General features: G+C 40.3%; 1 protein-coding gene across 1 annotated transcript; it reads left to right on the top strand.

Annotated features, from left to right (window-relative positions):
• Window positions 1–7,691: 7,691 nt before the first annotated feature.
• On the top strand, window positions 7,692–16,331 carry ctsla (cathepsin La). Its single transcript, XM_048527786.2, has 8 exons — window positions 7,692–7,807; window positions 8,557–8,680; window positions 9,397–9,519; window positions 9,827–9,982; window positions 10,065–10,289; window positions 13,744–13,912; window positions 15,530–15,647; window positions 15,980–16,331. Exons 2-8 carry the CDS (start codon window positions 8,558–8,560, stop codon window positions 16,077–16,079), a joined length of 1,014 nt encoding a protein of 337 aa, XP_048383743.1. The 5' UTR covers window positions 7,692–7,807; window position 8,557; the 3' UTR covers window positions 16,080–16,331.
• The last annotated feature ends 4,181 nt before the right edge of the window (window positions 16,332–20,512 follow it).

Genomic DNA, 20,512 nt, shown 5'->3' with positions numbered 1-20,512 from the left:
TCACAAGCTTCAAAATCTCCCCTCTCCTGACCGCATCCCAAACCAGCCCAGCTCGTCCCCGCCTCCCTAACCTGTCTGTCTTTTCTCCCAGCTATCCCCTCCTCCCACCTCAACCCCCACTTCCACCTCCTACCTGCCAGTCTCATCCCAACCTCCTTGACCTGTTCAACTTCCCTGGGCTGACCAATCCCCTCCCTAACTCCCCACCTACACTCACCTTTACTGGCTCCATCCCCGCCTCCTTGACCTGTCCATCTCCTCTCCGCCTACCTGCTCCTTTATCCATCTTCCATCTACCTCCCCCTCTTTCTCTATTTATTTCAGAATCCCCTTTCTCGCCCCCATTTCTGAAGAAGGGTCCAGACCTCAAACGTCAGCCTTCCTGCTCCTCTGAAGCAGCCTGGCCTGCTGTGTTCATCCAGCTCTACACCTTGTTATATCACAGTTGTGCCTTGTCAGGTTTCATTACTTTAGGGGCTCTGTATGAATAAAGTTGTAGGTTCAGCTTCCACTTGAACACTTAAGAGCCCAAAATTAAAGCTGATGCTCCAGTGCTGTACGATCTGAGTGTTACAGTGTTGGAGATACTGTCTTTTAGGTGAGATATTCAAGTTAAACCAAGAAACCATCTGCGTCCCAATTGAATTTAAAGGTACCATTGGATTATGAGCCGAGTAACAACAAGGTCAGGTGAGAAACAGCCTGTGATTCAATGAGCAGCTCTCAGGCCATGTGTTAGACAGCCTTGCTTGAGATGTAACAGCACTCGTTGTGAATCAGTTCCTCTGCTGTCTGTCCAAGGGTCCTCACAGCCTCAGGAAATTCTGACAGATGTCCACTTATCTGCTGTTTTGCAGACCTTTATTTTGTATATGGTCCCCAAAGCTTAACATCTCTGTCTGAACAAGCATGGCTGGACTCTGTCATTTACTAATGACTGCCCACAGTAGCTTCTATCCAAGACCTGCTCCTGGCCGTGCTATATGATGTTCATATAGGGAGAAAGCAGGGTTAGGCTATTGAATTGCATGATCAACCATCAGAATGGTGGAGCAGGCTTAAAGGGCCGAATGGCCTCCTCTGCTCCTATCTTCTATGTTTCTATGTTTCATCTAGTGGCACGCATTCTAAAATCAGTGTAAATCCCACTAAATTGTGTATATCTGCACTAGTGGAAGCCATAATCCACTTCTGTGATAATTGTTCTTCAAGATTGCAAGTAATCTTTCAAGGTAGCCATCATGATCTCCATAATCAGCCGCTGTTGATGTTCTGATAGTGCATGTGGCAGAGAAAATTTCAGTTTCTTGCACTCCTTCTGAGCAAGCAGGGTGAGGCTGATAGATCTAGAGAATGCTGGATTACTAGAGAAATTGAGGTTTTGATTAAGAATAAGTAGGAAGCACATGTCAGGTATAGACAGCAGGGGTGGTGTGAATCCCTAGAACAGTATAAAGGCAATAGAAGTATACTTAAAAGAGAAATCAGGAGGCCAAAAAGGGGACATGAGGTTTGGCAAATAGGGTTAAGGAGAATCCAAAGGGTTTCTACAAATTCATTAAGGACAAAAGAATAACAAGGGAGAGATTAGGACCCCTTAAAGATTAGCAAGGCTGCGAAAGTGTGGAACTGCAACAGATGGGGATGACACTAAATGGGGTATTTTGCATCAATGTTTACTGTGAAGAAAGACATGGAAGATAGAGGATGTGGGGAAACAAATAGAGACATCTTGGAAAATGTCCATATTACAGAGGAGGAGGTGTTGGACATCTTAAAACACATAAAGGTGGATAAATCCCTGGGACCCGATCAGGTGTACCCTAGAACTCTATGAGAAGCGAGGAAAGTGATTGCTGGGCCTCTTGCTGAGATATTTGTATCATCGATAGCCACAGGTGAGGAGCCGGAAGACTGGAGGTTGGCTAACGTGGCGCCACTATTTAAGAAAGGTGGTAAGGAAAAGCCAGGGAACTATAGACCGGTGAGCTTGACATCAGTGTTGAGCAAAATCTTAGAGGGAATCCTGAGGAATGGGAATTACATGTATTTGGAAGGGCAACAACTGATTAAGGATAGTCAACATGGCTTTGTGTGTAGGAAATTGTATCTCACTAACTTAATTGAGTTTTTTTTAATAACTAACAAAGAGGATTGATGAGGGCAGAGTGGTGGGCATCCTGTACATGGGCTTCAGTAAGATGTTCGACAAGGTTCCTCATGATAGACTTGTTAGCAAGGTTAGCTCACATGGAATGCAGGGAGATCTAGTCATTTGAATACACAACTGACTCAAAGTTAGAAGACAGAGGGTAGTGGTGGAGGGTTGCTTTTCAGACTGGAGGCCTGTAATCAGTGGTGTGCTACAAGGATCAGTGCTGGGTACACAGCGTTCATCATTTACATCAACGATTTGGACGTGAACGTAGGAGGTATCGTTAGTAAGTTTGCAGATGACACGAAAATTGAAAAGTATAATGGGCAGCGAAGAAGGTTACCTCAGAGTCAATGGAATCTTGATCAGATGGGTCAATGGGGTGAGGAGTGGCAGATGGAGTTTAATCTAGATACATGTGAGATGCTGCATTTTGGAAAGGCAAATCAGGGCAGGACTTATACACGTAATAGTAAGGTCCTGGAGAGTGTTGCTGAATAGAGACTTTGGAGTGCAGGTTCATAGTTCCTCAAAAGTGTACTCCCAGGTGGACAGGATAGTGAAGAAGATTTTTGGTATGCTTGCCTTTATTGCTCATTGCATTGTGTATATGTTGCAGCAGTACAGGATATTTGTTAGGCCACTTCAGATTACTATATTCAATTCCGGTCTTCCTGCTATAAGAAGGATGTTGTGAAACTTGAAAACGTCCAGAACAGATTTATACAGATGTTTCAAGAGTTGGAGCGTTTGACTTATACGGAGAGGCTGAATAGACTGGGTTATAATTTCCCTAGAGTGTTGTAGGCTGAGGGATCACCTTGTAGAGGTTTATAAAATCATGAGGGGCATAGGTAGGGTGAATAGCCAAGGTCTTTTCCCCAGGGTAGTGGAGTCCAAAACTAGAGGGCATAGGTTTAAGCTGTGAGGGGAAATATTTAAAAGGGAACTAAGGGGTAACTTTTTCACTCAGAGGGTGATGCTTTATGGAATGGGCTGCCACAGGAAGTATTGGAAGCTGGTACAATTACAACATTTACAAGGCATCTGGATGGGTATATAATTAGGAAAGGTTTGGATGGATTTGGGAAAATGCTGGAAAATGGGACTAAATTAATTTAGGATATCTTGTCAGCATGGATGAGTTGGACTGAATGGCCTGTTTCCATGCTGTATGGCTATATGACTCTATGAGTGCTTCATGAGACATCAGCCCACATATCAAGTTGCAACTACAAACACCTTCAGAAACTGGAAGCTGCTCCAAGGCCCACACGTGGCATTATCAACTTCCACCCTCTTGATGCCATAAACCAACTTGGCTCTTGCTGATGGTCTGCATTGCAACAATCCTTTTCAGTATGCTCCATGTGGGTCAATATTTCCAAGTTGGTCCCTCTATCCCCACAAATGACTCCTCTTATGGACGTTATTTGTTCATTTCTCCTGAACCTGGAGGATTAGAAATTCAGCTACAATCAACTTTCCCAACTGTTCATCATGGTCCATTATCAGATGCAAGGATCCTTCCACTGCACCGTTCCAAGCCTTAATGTTCCATCTTTCTTTGCCACCTTACCGATAATTTATCCCTTCCTGCAGGTAAGGGTGGCACTGATACACATTTCCCTAGTGTACCTATATGATGTCCACCTTAAAGCCCTCCTCCATGGAGATGTTCCCTTCTCTTAAAAAAGACATAGCTGGCAGCTTGGCTTTGCTTCTACTAACCTTGCCAAAGCACAAAAAGTCAATGCAGTCCTACCTGCAGTGGATTCAAGTCCTGCTAACGATGCTGCACCTGATCTCTTTGGTGACCTCCTTCCATGCCTTCTTGCCGGGCAGACATCTTCTTGATGCTCTCCAGAAAACCCTCTAGCAACACCTCTCACCTTGGGCCACCCTCCCAAGGTCACTGCTTTGAAAGCCTGTTCATTCACATCAGAGATAATAGGAACTGCATTGCTGGAGAATCCGAGATAACAAGGTGTAGAGCAGGGTGAACATAGCAGGCCTAGTCCCTAGGCCCGAAACGTCAGCTTTCATGCTCCTAAGATGCTGCTTGGCCTGCTGTATTCATCCAGCTCTACACCATTCACGTCGGGCTCTCTTTGGTCACTTGCATTTTGGATCCATTTGGGTGCCTTGTTAATGTGTCCTACCACTTTCGAGCCCTGTCCTGCCCATTGCCTGCCATCTGTACATAGACAGCTATCATGAGGGTGACCTAATAATTGGTTGCCCCCTGAAAAATGTTGACATTTGACACACTAAAACTCCAAAACGTTAGAATCTGGAAATGGTCCTGATTTCAGCTGCTGCAAATTTTGGACAATCAGGCCTATGCTTCTATTTATAAAGTCAGGAATGTCATTTTTTTTCTTTAAACCATCTTCTCATGTGGTCCTATGAGTTACAAAGTTTAGTGTCTTTGTGTTCTGCCTGTATAATATACTCATTTAGTTTATGAATAATAATTTTTAGCACAGTAAGAACATGTAAACAAAAAAGCCACTGATACAAAGTCAAATAAGCCAGCTATAAACACAAATGATTGAGCCGTGTTTGAATTTGACATCAATGAAGTCATTGCCAGTATCAGTAATTTATTAGTGTATGGCTGTTTGAGTTGCAAAATTAGGTAAAATGCAAGGAGAAGGGTTGCTGAAGAGAATCTTGAAACTAATTATACTTATTGATCAATTAACTACACTTCGTTGAATTGAAAATTCTCTCAGTACAAGAAAAACGATTCTAGAAGTGAAAAAAAACTCTCTCCCTCATAATGTAACACTGCACTGAGGCTAATTCTTGTATAATGTGGAGTGCTTCAACCCAATTAAATTTTCCATCGTTATTTATCTCAGCCAGACCAAATGACACTCTTATCCAAACACTGAAACCCTTGTTCATATTTGCTTTGTGTGTTTGACTACTCCTACAGCTTCTTGCTCTACATCGTATAAATTAACAAATTTTGCAGAAATCTGTAAGTTTTATATCACACACAAAGTCTTGCACATTCATTATCAATGTCCTTATGAAATTTTAATTGCTCCTATCCAATTGTTAAAAATTGATTCACATGCCAGCATTTATTGCCCATCTCCTGGAAAGAGATGGTGAGCTGCTTTCTTGAATTGCTGCGCTGAATATTATACAGGTACATCCATAGTTCTATTACTGAGGGAGTTCCAGGACATTCACCCAGTAACAGTGAAAGAATATATATAGATTTAAATTAGAACAATGCGTGATTTTGGGGTAAACTTGTAAGTGTGATGTTTTCAAGTATTTGCTGCCCTTATCCTTCTAAATGATAGAGAGTGTAGTTTTGCAAGTGCTGTCAAAGGAACCTGTTGAGTTGCTGCTCTGTGACTTGCAGATGGTACATACTGTTGCCATTGTGTGTCAGTGGTGACAGGAGTAAATGTTAAAGGTGATAAATGGGGTGCCAATAAAGCAGGCAGCTTTGCCCTGGATGGTATTGAGCCTTCTGAGTATTAGTGGAGCTACAATCATCTAAGCAAGTAAAGAGACTTTGAGGTGTCTAGATGTGATGAATTCCCAGATATGTATGAACACAAGGCCATAAATGTAGGTACAGAATTAGGCCATTTCACACACTGTGTCTGCTGACATTTAATCGTGTCTGATATGTTTCTCAACCCAATCCTCCTGCCTTCTTCCCATAATATTTGATTCCATTCTAATCAAGAACCCATCGATCTACCTCGGTCTTAAATACACTCAATGTCTTGGCCTCCACAGCTTTCTGTGGCAATGAAAGATTCACCACTCTCTGGCTAAAGAAATTCCTCCCATCTGAGTAATAAAAGGTCATCCCTACTCTCTGAGGCTGTGCACTCCGATTCTAGTCCTTCCTGTTAGTGGAAAAATCTTCTGCATATCCACTATATTCAGGCCTTTAAGTATGCTGTAAGTTTCAATGAGATTCCCCCTTCATCTTCTAAACTCTGATTTCAGACCAAAAGCCCTCAACTGCTCCTCATATGACAAGCCCTTCAATCCCAGAATCATACTTGTGAATGTCCTCTGGAAAATTTGCATTACAGGTAGACAGAGTGATTAAGAAGGCATTTGGAATGCTTGCCCTCATTGCTCTGTCCTTTGAGTATAGAAGTTAGGATATCATGTTCAGGTTGTACAGGATGTTGATGAGGCCTGAACTTGAGTAGTGTGGTTCTAGTCATCCTGGTATAGGAAGAATATCATTAACCTGGAGAGAATTCAGAAGAGATTTACCAGGATATTATCAGAAATGGAAGGTTTGAGATATCAAAATAGACCAGAAAGACTGGGACTTTTTCAATGGAGTATAGGACATTGTGGGGTGACCCTATTGAGGTTTATAAAATCCTGAGGGGTCTAGGCCCAAAAAGTCCGTTTTCATGCTCCTAAGATGCTGCTTGGCCTGCTGTGTTCATCCAGCTCCACACCTTGTTATCTTAAATGACAAGGGTCTTTTGTCTTGTGTGGAGTTCAAATCTAAGAAGCATATTTTTAAGGTGAGGCAATGTTATAAAGGACATGAGGGGCAACATTATTTTTTTTTTACACAGTTCACGTGTGGAATGAACTACTGGAGAAAGCGGTGAATGCAGGTTTGCTTATAATGTTTAAAGACATTTAGATAAAGTTCAAGAATAGGAAAGATTTGGAGTGATATTGGTCAAACACAGGCAGCTGGTACCAGTTTAGTTTGGGAACATGGTTGGTGTGAACAATTTGGACTTAAGGGTCTGTTCCATGCTGTATGACTCCGGTGTGAAAGTCAACTCCCCCGATTTCTGGCCTGACATTTTGCGTTTTCTGCATAAGCATATGCAGTATTTGTTTTCCTTCACTAGGATTACTGATCAAATCAGTTTCTACCTGCTAGTTCAAGAATGAAACACGTGTAATATTAATTAGTTTCTGTTTGTTCGAAAGTTCTATTTCTTGAGCTAAGAAACACGTGAGAAAGTCTTTTCTCCGCAGCATTTACTATTGGTTTACTTAGAAAGAAGCTGCGGCGCCAACATGTAGTCTGCTCATGGCGGAGTCGGAAAATCTTTCCTTAAGCTTCCAATTCCCTGTTTTAACATGGAAGCGTTAGAGCTCCTACTTGGTGAAGCAAGGGCAGGGAAAACCTGACTGTCATCTCGTTTTAAATTTCTCTGCAATATTTACTACTTCACTCACACCTTTGACCATTCTGCTCAGAACTACACTGCATTGTAGATATAGTCAAAATCCAACCTCACGGAAGGTAGGGGGTTGAAAACCCACAATAAAAGTTCACAGATTAAGACTATGTAGTTATCGACTACAGTTTAGTAGATGTGCTTTACAACACTCGTCCCGTTTGCACACCGTCGATAACATTCATTAACACATCGCATATGAACAACCTCGTCATGTGAATGAAGAGCTCATGATGAATAGTCTCGTGACTGGGTGTGGTGTCACGTGCTTGCATAGCCTCGCCAATCAGCGCTGAGAATGTATCGGCCTGGAATTGCAGTGCTTTATAAATGGAGGTGGCGCTCGCGAGTGGTTTAGAGCTTCGCCTGGGAGCCGTCTGCTTTGTTTTATCCTGCAAACTGTTTTTTGTAACTATTGTTTTTTTCAAGTGATTCACTGAAGAAGGTGAGTAAGTGCCAGTTTGCTTTTTGTTTTAATGGAAAATGTGCTGTAACGATGTGAGTTAGTTGTTGACTGGGATGTTTTTAAGTCAGTTGCTTTGAAAAGCTGGAATACTGAGGTCAGGGTTATGATCGATTTAGCTGCTTTTTTAAAAAAAAATTCAAGCATATTTTGCTGAAATGTTTTGACCTTTTCTTATCCGAGCGAATGTAATTGGGTTTTACAGCCTATTCCGCAGAAACACTAGTTCAGTCGGTATGAAAATACGCCTTGGCTTGGTTACTAGTGGATCGATCGATTGGGTTTTAGGCGGTTTTCCAGAAATCCTTACGAAATGCTGCCTCATCGGTATCACAGGCGCAGCTCCCATATGACGTGGACCCCTGACTCCAAACAAATGCTTAGATGTATAACCAGGGAGTGAGAAGCCCTGCAAAAAAAAAATTCTTGGTATAGCGAAAATTTAACCGATTGACTTCGTTGACTGGAATGTGCCATTTTCCTTTATTACTAGCTGGGCGAGTAAACCTTGCATTCATATCGATCCGTTAGCTTTTTAGAAAATTTTTTCAATATATGTAGCTCTTTATATGTTTATATACCATATGATGGACTGCTCCTAAATTCTAATGTTTTAAATACACTCCCTCCAGCCCATGGAGGCTGGGGAGAGAATAATAGAAAGTTCTGACCTGATAATGTAACTCTAAATGTTATGGGGGATGTGAACTTTTGTTCCTGATCGTCTGTAGGATGAAGATCTTCTATGTATTTCCTTTATGCTTGATGGGAGTGTTTGCAGCCCCAAGCTTAGACCCTGAGTTGAATGAACTCTGGAAGCAGTGGAAGAGTTGGCATCACAAGAGTTATGAGCAGGTATTGTAGTTTTGATAGATCTTGTCTAACTTATTGGCTGAGCTCCCATCTGTATTAATCAGGAATCATAGCCTGTGTGACTGACACAACTATGCATCTGTATTCCTTTGTATCATTTGGTAAGGCTGACAACACTATTGTCCCACTGTTGCCCAGCTGGGCTGGATTATTCTTGCCTTGTTCCATTCTCTGCTACCTGTTGGAACCATTGAATCACTTGGTGATTTGAGTTCTAGAATTTTTACTGTGGTGTCCCCAAATGATCTTGGACCTCGTGTTGACATCTTTAAAATATGTAGCATTAATTCCTACATATTTGGCAAAAGGACACCAAATGCTTATACTTATATTGCACCATTACCATTGTCTGGTAGCTAGCTGCACAGTGAGTATTGGGTAAGGAGATTGATCCTCTGTTTGGCCAGAGTGTTCTGGTCGTGCAATGCCACTTTCAATTCTTGGCCTTGTTTTGAATCATTCTTGCTGCACTGCGCTGTATCTCATGTAATCTCCCTGAACTTCTCAACCCTTTATCTGTCATTTCCAATTTTGGCCTTTAGAGAACATTGATTTTAATAATTTTGTAATTGGCTGTGCTTTCAATTGTCTATGTTGTAAACTTATTATACTTCTGTAGCTTTGACTAAACTTCTGTTCATCTGCTCTAATATCTGTTTGCTTGGTGTCAAGCTTGAGGCTATGTTATTACCTTTCAGAGAGAAGAAGGTTGGAGACGAATGGTATGGGAAAAGAACCTTCGAAAAATTGAACTTCACAACTTGGAACACTCACTTGGAAAACATACATTCAAAATGGGAATGAATCACTTTGGAGACATGGTGGGTAGTTAGACATCTTATTAGAAATGTTCAGTGTTCTAATCCCTAATTATACATGTGAAAATAAATCTGGTTACTATATAATAAAGCTATTTTTAACTTTGTACCTTTGAACTGGGAATGGTGCAGTGTTGGGTGTCATTTCATTTGAATCCATTGTAGTGTTCCTTTTGTGATGTGTGCTTTCAAAGATAATTAAGTCAACCCACCTTAAGAATGTGAAGCATGTATGCTTTCCTTTAATGATAATACTGTTTCATTTCAGTATGAAGTTTCTTTCTGTAAGCACATGTTTTCTGCTTTGTAGACAAATGAAGAATTCAGGCAACTTATGAATGGGTATAAGTCAAAACAAACTGTGAAGAAAGCTCAAGGTTCTCTGTTTTTGGAACCCAACTTTTTGGAGGCACCTAGGAAACTAGATTGGCGTGAACATGGATATGTCACTCCGGTTAAGGACCAGGTACATATTTATGAATAGTACAAAAATACAATCAGTTTCACAAATTAAAAGCAACGTAATAATGCGTCTTCTATTTTTGCAGCGTCATTGTGGCTCATGCTGGGCATTCAGCACCACTGGAGCCCTTGAAGGTCAGCACTTCAGAAAGACTGGCAAGCTTGTCTCACTCAGTGAGCAGAATCTTGTAGATTGCTCTAAACCTGAGGGAAATGAAGGATGTGATGGTGGACTGATGGACCAGGCATTCCAATATGTACAGGATAATGGTGGAATTGACTCTGAGGAATCCTATCCTTACCTTGGAACGGTAACTTTAAAAGCTTGCCATTCACCCCAAAGTATTTCCGGGTTTTCAGTGTTTACTGTTCTAATGTAGCCATACATCTTCATTTTCTTCCACTCCTGTTGCTCAGTGCTTTATTTAACATGCTTCACAAAATATCCCAAGGTGCTTAAATGGATTATTACAAAAGGCTTATCACAATGAGTTACACTTGGAGATATTGTATCAGCTATTCAGAAGCTTTGGCAAATGTGTAGGTTTTTTTTAAAAGAAAAGTATTGAAGCAGAAAGATTGGTTCAGGGAGGATCTTCCATAATTTGGGGCTGAGGCAAATTGTGGAAGGCCAAAATTAGAGCACAAATATTTCTGATTAATAGTGGTGCTGGATCAGTTTGCCATAACAGGAAGGAGTTGGGCTTCTGCCCTGCAGGATGTTTTGAAAATAAGCATAAGCACTTTTACGTCAGTATTTAACTTGCTGCAGAACTGCTAATGTAAGTTAACAAGCACAGGGTATTCTGAGTTTAGACATGGGCAGCAGAATTTTGGATGACCTTGCCTTTACAAGAGTGGAATATAGATTAGCTGTCCATTGGAGCAGCATAATCCAGACACAAGAAATGACTTGCAAATTTCATCCATCTTTGTCTGCATCTGAAAGTCAGGTGACTTAATGACAATGGACAACTTGTGTAATTATGAGAATTGGAAACACTTTTTTGGAATCCCCAATGTGATAGGTTTGTGAACAGACAACTTGAATTAAAACTTCAGAGATAGAGGTGGAGTTGGTTTAATTGGAGGCAGTCATCTGCTCAGTGTTGAATGGCAAGTAAGCAGACTGACAAGTGGAGGAGTGGTGGTGAAGAACAGACAACGCCCTGCAAGGATGTGAAAGATATTATACTTTCGGACTGAGCAGGTTGCCTTTTAAGGAAAAGCTATCCAAGATTAAAGAGCGGAGAAGATAATTTTGAGGTTTGTGTAACTTTTGGAGTACTGCCTCAAAAGGCATTGAAGATGAGGTAATTGAATATTAAGGGAGAAGTAACAAAGTGTGGACCTGGATGAACACAGCAGGCCAAGCAGCATCTTAGGAACAGAAAAGCTGACGTTGCAGGCCTAGACCCTTCATCAGAAAAGCTTTGGGTCTAAGCCCACAACGTCAGCTTTTGTGCTCCTCAGATGCTGCTTGGCCTGCTGTGTTCATCCAGCTCCACACTTCTGTTATCTTGGATTTTCCAGCATCTGCAGTTCCCATTTATCTCTGATACAATTAAGGGAGAGGTTTTTTGTTTTAGACAATGGAATTGGAGGTTATTGGGAGCAGATGGGAATGTGAAATTCAAAACACAACATGATAAATGATCCTATCAAGGGGAGCAGGTTCAAGAGGCCAAATTCCCTACTCCTGGTGTTAATTTTTATGATGCTGCTGAGGGACAGCAGATCCATAAAGGATGGAGGTCAAGATTCTCGGATTGTAGAGGTGGTAGGACTGGTACAAGAAGAGGAAACCGTCGTACGTGGTTCTCTGGTTATACCTAGACAAGCAAGATTGGAAGAAACTTTTTCAGGGAGATGGAGGTGTTGTGGTATTAGCTTTGCATTAGTAATCCAGAAGTCCAGGCTAATGTTCTGGAGACATGGGTTTGAATCCAACCACAACACAAAATCTGGATTTCTAAAGAAGGAAATCTACTGTCCTATCTTGATCCAGCCTAGATGTGACTCCAGACCCACAGCATTGTGGGAAATGGTACACTTGAGGTTATTGTTATAAATTTTGAAACTGAATTGCAAGTGTACTATTTAAAAGGCTGCAGTTATTTGTAATTTGTGTGTCATATGCTCCGTTACAAGATAAATGATCTAGCACATGCATCTTTTCAAAAACAATCAGTTGCATCTTGCAATATAGCACAAAAATAAGCACCAGCACCAATGAGATTTTCTTTTTAAACTAAAGCTGTTGCCATATTAATTCCTGCAAAATGCTTTTAAGTCTTGTCATGTTAGCAGTGACAAATGCTTCTGAAATGTTGGGACTGTAATTGTTTACAATTTGGAGATGTTCTGGAATTGGACTAGGTGTAGTGCCAAAATTTGTAGATGACACTACGATAAATGGCAGAGTGAAGTTTGCAGAGGGATATAGATAAGTTAAATGACTGTGCAAAGATCAGGCAAACGGAGTAAATGCTGATAAGTGTGAAGTCATCCAATTTGGTAGAAATAGCAGTAAAAACTACTATAATTTGAACTATTGCTTGTTTAAAAAAAATGTTGCAGCATGCTGCTGTGCAGGGGGACCTATGTGTCCTTGTGCATGAATTGCAGCAGGTACAAGTAATTTAAAGCAAATGGAATTTTGCTGTTTAATACTAGAGGGATTGAGTTTACAAGTAGGGAGTTTGTTGAAACTGTGTAAGACTAGTGATGCTACATGTGGAGTACTGTGTGTAGTTTTAGTCCCCTTTTGAAGGGATGTGCTGGTACTGCAAGGGTGCAGAGGAGGTTCATTAGGTTGATTGTAGAGTTGAGATTTCTGCTTTTGTCTGAGTGATTAACAGAACATGGGAAAATGTTTTTCTATTTCTATTAGTGCTGGCAACTTACTTGGAAACCATTTACTGGCTCTTTGTCTACTACAGCTTCTTAACAGGGCAGTTGTATGGTAGCACAGAATGTTATGAAGAATTGAATCTCTTATCATCTGCTTCCTGACCAAGATTTGTTAGTTTTGCTTCTTTCTCTTTTAGATTACACTGCAGAATATAGACTTAGCCAGTTTACTCACTTGAAGCAGTTTTTGCCTGTCTTGCTATTTGTCTAGTTCATGTTGTTTATTCTACCAGGTTACTGTTGTGGATCTCATAGAACCTAATTTTCTATTGCTTATGTATCATGCCTTACTTCTATTATCTGAGGACCATTTATACTTGTGTGCTGGTAAACCGATGTGAATCTGTGCAATAACTGTTTAGCTGTCTATAAGCATGACCTGGGATAATTAGAACTTTGAACCAATGAAGAACAATTATAACTAAAATACTTTTTGGGCAGTTCCTATTTGTGGATTCAATTTTGTTTTCTCAAGCATTTATTATGTGTCCTGTTCCTTTTTTGTTTTGGCACTAGTGGAGTTGCAACAATGTCTCCTCAGGACATGACACTTGTTTGACTGAAGTTTCATTTATAGGATTGTTGAAGCCCAGTGTGATACCCTCACTGTCTCCTAGCTGCATGTGGCTGACACCAGCCCTGTATCTTAAACAATTCAGATTATGTTGCATACTTATTCCAATGCCCACAGTAACAATTCTTCCACCTGAACTTTTCCAAAAGGGTTTTCCTAATGGGTGCAATGACTCCCCACAGTATTTTGTTCCTCCTCCTTTTGGCTGTAAACAGTTCTAATTTTGAAGCACTAACTTTTTTTTTTCCTGATCTGTGTATCTTGCTTTTCTATTTCAGGATGATAATCCTTGTCACTATGATCCCATGTACAATGCTGCTAATGATACTGGGTTTGTAGATATTCCCAGTGGTAAAGAGAGAATCTTGATGAAAGCTGTTGCTACTGTTGGACCGGTTTCAGTAGCCATTGATGCAAGCAATGAATCATTTCAGTTCTATGAATCCGGTAAGAGTCAATTGTTGTGACTGCTGGCACACAGTCACTAACAGTTTGTCCAAGATTTAGTTTACCTACTATAAGATTTCCAACTGGAAGTATGAATAAACATAGAACACGTAGCAGGTCTGGTGTATTTGTGGAGAGACACAATTGATGTTTCAAGTCATGACCTTTTATGGAATGCCACGATTTGAAGTGTTAAGATGCTCTCACTCCAGTATGTTGTTACCAACTAGGTGACAACTGTAATATAGTTTGATTAATTTGTACCTCCATTACTGCTTATTCTATTTGTATTGCTGTTTCTGGAGTGGTATTTTAGATTATTCTGACCCAACTCCTGGTTTCTTCCCAAATGGAAAGGTTTGGCCTTGGCTAGATGCATCAATGGGATGAGGTATCTGCATGTAGTCTATCTGCCTTTATGTACTGCAAATTTTGGTTGGTGATGTGCTTTTATGCTCAAATGCTCATATACCAGGTGCCTAGACACCTGCTTGGTCATTCAGATGTGACTGTCAATAGATGACTATTTGGGATGAAAATAAATCAAATTCAAAGTTGAAAGTTTATTAACTCAGGTTAACTTCTATCTTGGATTTTTTTTTTTGGTAGGTTGGGTGAGGGGGACTTGATGTGAAAATGATACCTTTTTTAACTATTGTCACACCCACTAACAAACCATTTAAGTGAGAGAAAAATTATTCTATTTTGTCCTAAGGCAAAGCTGAGCTGAATTTTTTTCTTTCTTCCCTAATTTAACTAAGTCTGAAAATAAATATTATCACCTGTACTGCAGCATTCTTGGTTGACAATCCAACTGGCTATTCTGAGGAGCTAATGAATGGTCAGTCATATCGTAGCCGAACTTCATACTGGGATTGCTTTTAGGATGCAGAATACTAGCACCTTGTTTTTGTATATACTGTTGAGGCCCATTTATAGTGCCTACAATTGCTTTTTCAGACATATTTGTTTCTTCGGCAAATGTGGGAAGCAGAATTAACTTCTGCACAATGCTTGAAGCAAAATGGAAAATGACAATAAACACTGACAGAAAGCTAAAGCTGAATGCGTGCTGATTCATTGATCTTTCATAAAATCATGGTGCAGAACAGGCCATTTGGCCCACTGGAGTGCAGTAACAAAAAATAGTACTGATTGTACTAGTCCCTCCCTGCACTAGATCTATAGCTGTCCATGTCGTGTTATGACATTTCAGGCACACTACCAATTATTTTTTCAAAAAGGCTGAGGTTTCCTGCCTCAAGTCCCCTGCCAAACAGTGCATTCTGTACTTTATCACCATGAATCCCCTCCATTTTCCTGCCTTTCACTTTTAAAGTTATGTTCCTTTTTAAAAATTTTTCTTTTTTGAATAAGGAGTCATTTCCTTCTATTTACATTTGTACATCTCTTTCATGCCCTCATCTTTTTCTGCTCCCAAGAAGAAAACCTGAGTTCATACAGTTTCTCCTGTTGTTGCAATACTCCATTGCAGGCAAAGTACTGGTGAAACAAGAACAGAAATTGCAGGAGAAACTCAGCAGGTCTGGTAGTCTTATGATGGAATATTTTGTCAATGCCGGTTTGAAACTTTTCAATTTTTTTTTTTATTGATAGGTATCTATTATGAAGCTGACTGCAGCTCAACAGATCTCGATCATGGTGTACTAATAGTTGGATATGGCTATGAAAAAGATGATGTAGATGGAAAAAAATATTGGATCGTTAAAAACAGGTACCCTTAATGAGCAAGTGTAAAGTTTAACTTTAGATTTTGTCACCTGTAGTCAAGTACAGGAGTATAGTGGGAAATGTCTAATGTTGCCACACTGTCATCTTGAGTACAAAGGTGGCTTGATACAAAACACTTGGGTAGAAAGTTTAAAATGTTAAGCATTACAGGCCTTTGTAGAATAAGTAGAAATTAAAGAAATAAGGCAAGTTAACACTAATGTCCTTTTAACTAGGAAAATTAAAGTTAAAAGTTCAGTCTTTGAGTGCTTGCTGGGGCCTCTTTCTTGTCTGAATACTTATTAATTTTCCTTTTTTTTTTCCTGTTTTTTGTAGCTGGAGTGACCAGTGGGGTGACAAAGGATATATATTGATGGCCAGAGACAGACATAACAACTGTGGAATTGCCACAGCGGCCAGCTACCCTCTAGTATAAATATTGAATTGCCTTTTATTATAAGTTAATGTATTTCAAGATGCTGTCATCAAGAAGGTTCAATAAGCAGGCCGCCTCTGAGCATGAGGCTGTTCTGTTCTTTCCCTGCAAGAATTGAATCCTTATCAGGAGCAGTTCTGATATTGCTGTTGGGCTCTGATCAAACTAGTAAGCTCTCAGTTGGAAGAAGACCAGTTTGATTCGCTTAACAGATAGGAATATCATTTCTTTCTCTCTCCCCCCCCCCCCCCCCCCAAGAATGTAAATGTTAGCTTTTGACTAGTATAATGTAATTCATTTTACAATTTTTTAAAAAGCTGTCTTATGAAGTACTTGATGCCAAATTGTCTTTATAATGAGAAAAGGTTGAACTAACTATCCTTTAGTGGTTTTAACTGTAATTGCTGAGCAATGCACACAATGTTGCTTTTATGTCCTTTTTGTTATAATGAAATCTTCTAAATCTACATGTTTTGAGTAGCTACCATGAATTTAAAATATGCTAGTCTTTCTTATGGAACAGTAAATACAATTGGAACATTGGATTAATCCAAAATACACCAGTTGTTGTGAATGAATTGCTTTTTAGATTTAAAAACAATGGAAACGTTGATTTGGAGGATGTCTCTAGGTTTTCTCGCATCTCATAAAATAAGTCTCCAAAGTAGTAAAAATGGACATCTCGGAACTGGTGACGTCTGAGTACTAAAAATAAGGACAGTTTCCACTACCTGTTAATTTCAGATCTCTTGAAGGGGGAGAAATCAAACTCTAACCCTTGGGCATTTCAATCTCTGTAGAGACTGCATTTGAGTATATACTGCACAACAGAATGCCATTCAATTTGTGGTGTTTTGTCGGTTCTTTGCTGTTGGTTGGAAAGCTCTACCTTCACTTAACCACCACTTTTTTTATTTTCCCCCTGCAAGTCCTTGTATGTTCTTCCCTTCAAGTATTTATCAAATTATCTGCTGAATATGCTTCCAATTTAACTGACAATTCCATATGTATTTTTAAAAGTGGCTTTCTTATCCTGATATTTCCGTGTTTATGTACTGCTGTATGAGGGCCATACTGTTCCTCACTTGTTTTGTTTTAAATGCATTATTTAGCAAGTGCTCTCACTATATAATGCTCTGGCAATGAGCTGCTGATGTGGTGCTAGTATGATCATGGTGATCTGGACAACATGGGTGGTATAAGTGAGAGATAATGGGAACTGCAGATGCTGGAGAATTCCAAGATAATAAAATGTGAAGCTGGATGAACACAGCAGGCCAAGCAGCATCTCAGGAGCACAAAAGCTGACATTTTGGGCTAGAAGGGTCTAGGCCCGAAACGTCAGCTTTTGTGCTCCTGAGATGCTGCTTGGCCTGCTGTGCTCATCCAGCTTCACACTTTGTTATCTTGGGTGGTGTAAGTGTTTCCTTTTGCAATTGATAGTTAAAATCCATAAATGTGATGTGAGGGCATCAGTGGCAAGGCCTGCATTTATGTCTGTTCCTAATTTATGTTGCTGCTCATTTATGACGTGCACGTCTTTGGAATAGTCCTGACTTGTGGTCCAACATGACATCTAGCTGATGTTCAGTATTTCAGCTGTTCAGATTTGTAATATTCAACAGCTTGCCTGTACCCTAACTTTTTTGGCTTTCCAGTATGACTTTTGCAAACACTTAGTTGCCTCTAGCTGTAGAATTGCATTGGCAACAAATTTTATAGAACACCACTTCAGCCTATCAAATTCATCTGCCAAAACAATAATCTACATTGGGGAAAACTAAGCATAGACTTGGTGATCGCTTTGCAGAACATCTAGATGCTGCCAGCAAAAATGACCGAGCTTCCCCTTGCCTGCCAGTTTAAGACACCACCCTGTTCCCTGGCCAACATCTGACTCAGGCTTACTGCAGTCTTCCAGCTTGAAGACCCTGCAGCCCTCTGGCCTCAATGGAGAGTGCAGCCCCTAAATTTATTGAACTCAATATCCTGCCCCCCACACATCAGGCCTTGTTATCTCTTAGTTTGCCATTATGCACTAGCCATTATTAGCAATTTAAAGCTATTCATTCTCCTTTCCAGATCATTATCAGCTCTTTTTGCCCAACTGTTCTTCTCTCCTGTTTGTTTGAACTCTAATCCCACCTATTGTTTTACTCCTTACCTCCTCCTCTTACCCTATCTTTTGCACATACCTGATGATAACTAGAAAAATCTCAGTTTGAGAAGGGGCACCAGACCCAAAACACTAACTTTGATTTTTTTTTCTTCTCTGATACTGTCAGACCAGCTGAGCTTTTCCAGCAACAACTGTTTTTGTTCCCAGTTTACACTTTACTACACTAGGTCCAAAACTTTTGAATGTAATGAAATTTCAGGTGCTTGTGCTGGAACTTCTTATAGATTTTTGTGCCTGTACTAACTACCCCCTCCAGGCAATGTATTGTAGATCCCCATCATCCTGTCAAAAATTTGTCTCCTCAAATCTATTCTTGACCTTTTTTTTGGCTTTCCACATATCTTAAAATTCCCCTTGTCATTTCCCCCTTAAACTAAGGAGAACAAATGCTTTTTACCTACCCTGCCCATGCCCCTCAAACCTTTGCATCTCAATTAGGATACTCAACTTTCTCTGCTTAAAAGAAAACAACCTGCTTTATCCAGAAATAGTAGGAACTGGAGAATCTGAGATAACAGGCCGAGCAGGAAAGCTCGTCTGCTGCTTGGCCTGCTGTGTTCATTCAGCTCTAAACCTGGTTATCTCCTGAGTTTATCCCGCCTCTTTGTAGCTGAAGTATTCCATCCAAGGCAGCATCCTGGTGAATCTCCTCTGATACAATCACACTGTCGTCTAGTGTGGTGACCATCCTGCACACTACTCCAGCTGTAACCTAACCAAAGTTCTTTACAGCTCCAAACATAACATAACCGCTCTGCTCTTAAAACTCATGTTTCAACTGATAAGGCAGTATACAGGACACACCTTTTTAACTATTAGCCTACCCTGACACCTTAACAAATTTGTGAACAAATACCCTAAGATGTCTCTTTCTCTGAACTTGACTGCCCTACCATTCTCTTGAGTGCTCCCCTTGTCTTGTTACTTGTATTACATACTACTTATCAGGGTTACATTCTATTTGATCAATACACTTATTTCCTTTTGAAACCTAAGACTTTCATTACTGCTAACAACCACAAACTGAATTACCACCTCTTTTCCTTATCTCATAATCCCTGTGCCACATGACCTTGTAATTTATAGTGGTTGCATATATTGTGACAAATAAGGAAACCAGGAATGATCTCTGGTGTGCTGTTGGACTCTGGCTTCCAGTCACACAAACAGCCTTCTGCCCGCTTTGGATCCATCCTGCCAAGTTATCTTGGATCCCATGAGTTTTTACCTTCTATATAATGTGTAGGTCCCAGCAAAAGCCTTAGTGTAATTGATATGGATTCCAACATCATCTGCACACTGTCATCACCTCCTTTGTTAGGCATGTCCTTCCTCTAAAAGCTATGCTTTCCCCAATCAAACTTTGCCTTTCAAGTTGAAGATTAATACTCTCCAAATTTTTTTCAATTAGTTTACTTCCACTGAGAGACTCACTGGCCCATAATTCCCTGGTTTATCTTCACCACCTTTCTTGAAAGTGGAATTGCACTAACCTGTTCTCCAGTGCTTTGCCACTTCTGTTGTGGCAAGAGAGGAGTTAACAATTTGGGTCAGGGTCCCCAGGGACTTCCTCCTTTGTTTACTGGCATATAGGAAGTAACCAAGAAGATTAATGGATCCGGATAGATGTAAGACATTGTTTAATTGAACTTAAGTGGAGCCTTTGAAAAGGTCTCAGACTTTTTAGTAAAGTCTGATTACCTGGAGTATGGGTGAACTTGCTAATTCGATACAAAATTGACTTAATGGCAGGAGATTGTGTGATGGTGGAGAGTTTTTTTGTTTTGGGACTGAGAGGCCTGTGACCAGTGGTGTTCCATGGGGATTGATAGTGGGGTCACTTCTTTTCTTTGTCACTTATAAAATGATTTAGATGAGAAAATGAAAGGCATGGTTAGTAAGCTTGCAGATAACAACAAAATTGATGGTATAGTGAACTGTGAAGAAAGTTATTGAAAATTACAAAGAGATCTCGATCAATTGGGTTGATGGGCTGAAGATTGGCAGATGGGTTCAATTTGGATAGATGAGCTGTTGCATTTTGGTGAAACAAATGAGGACAGGACTTGTACAATTAAAAGTAGGGCCTTGGGTAGTGCTGTACATCAGAGAACTAGGCGTTCAGGTGCATTATTCTTTGGGGGTTTGCATCATGTGGGGTCATTTTAAGGTGTTTAGTATTGCCTTCATTGCTTCAACCTTTTTTAGAAATTAGGACATTATGTTGAGGTTGCACAAGATGCTAGTGAGGGCT

This window comes from Stegostoma tigrinum, chromosome 3 (genome assembly GCF_030684315.1).
Source record: "Stegostoma tigrinum isolate sSteTig4 chromosome 3, sSteTig4.hap1, whole genome shotgun sequence".
Lineage (NCBI taxonomy): Eukaryota > Metazoa > Chordata > Chondrichthyes > Orectolobiformes > Stegostomatidae > Stegostoma > Stegostoma tigrinum.
The sequence above is the reverse complement of the archived record's forward strand: the minus strand, read 5'-3'. Positions and strand labels throughout refer to the sequence as shown.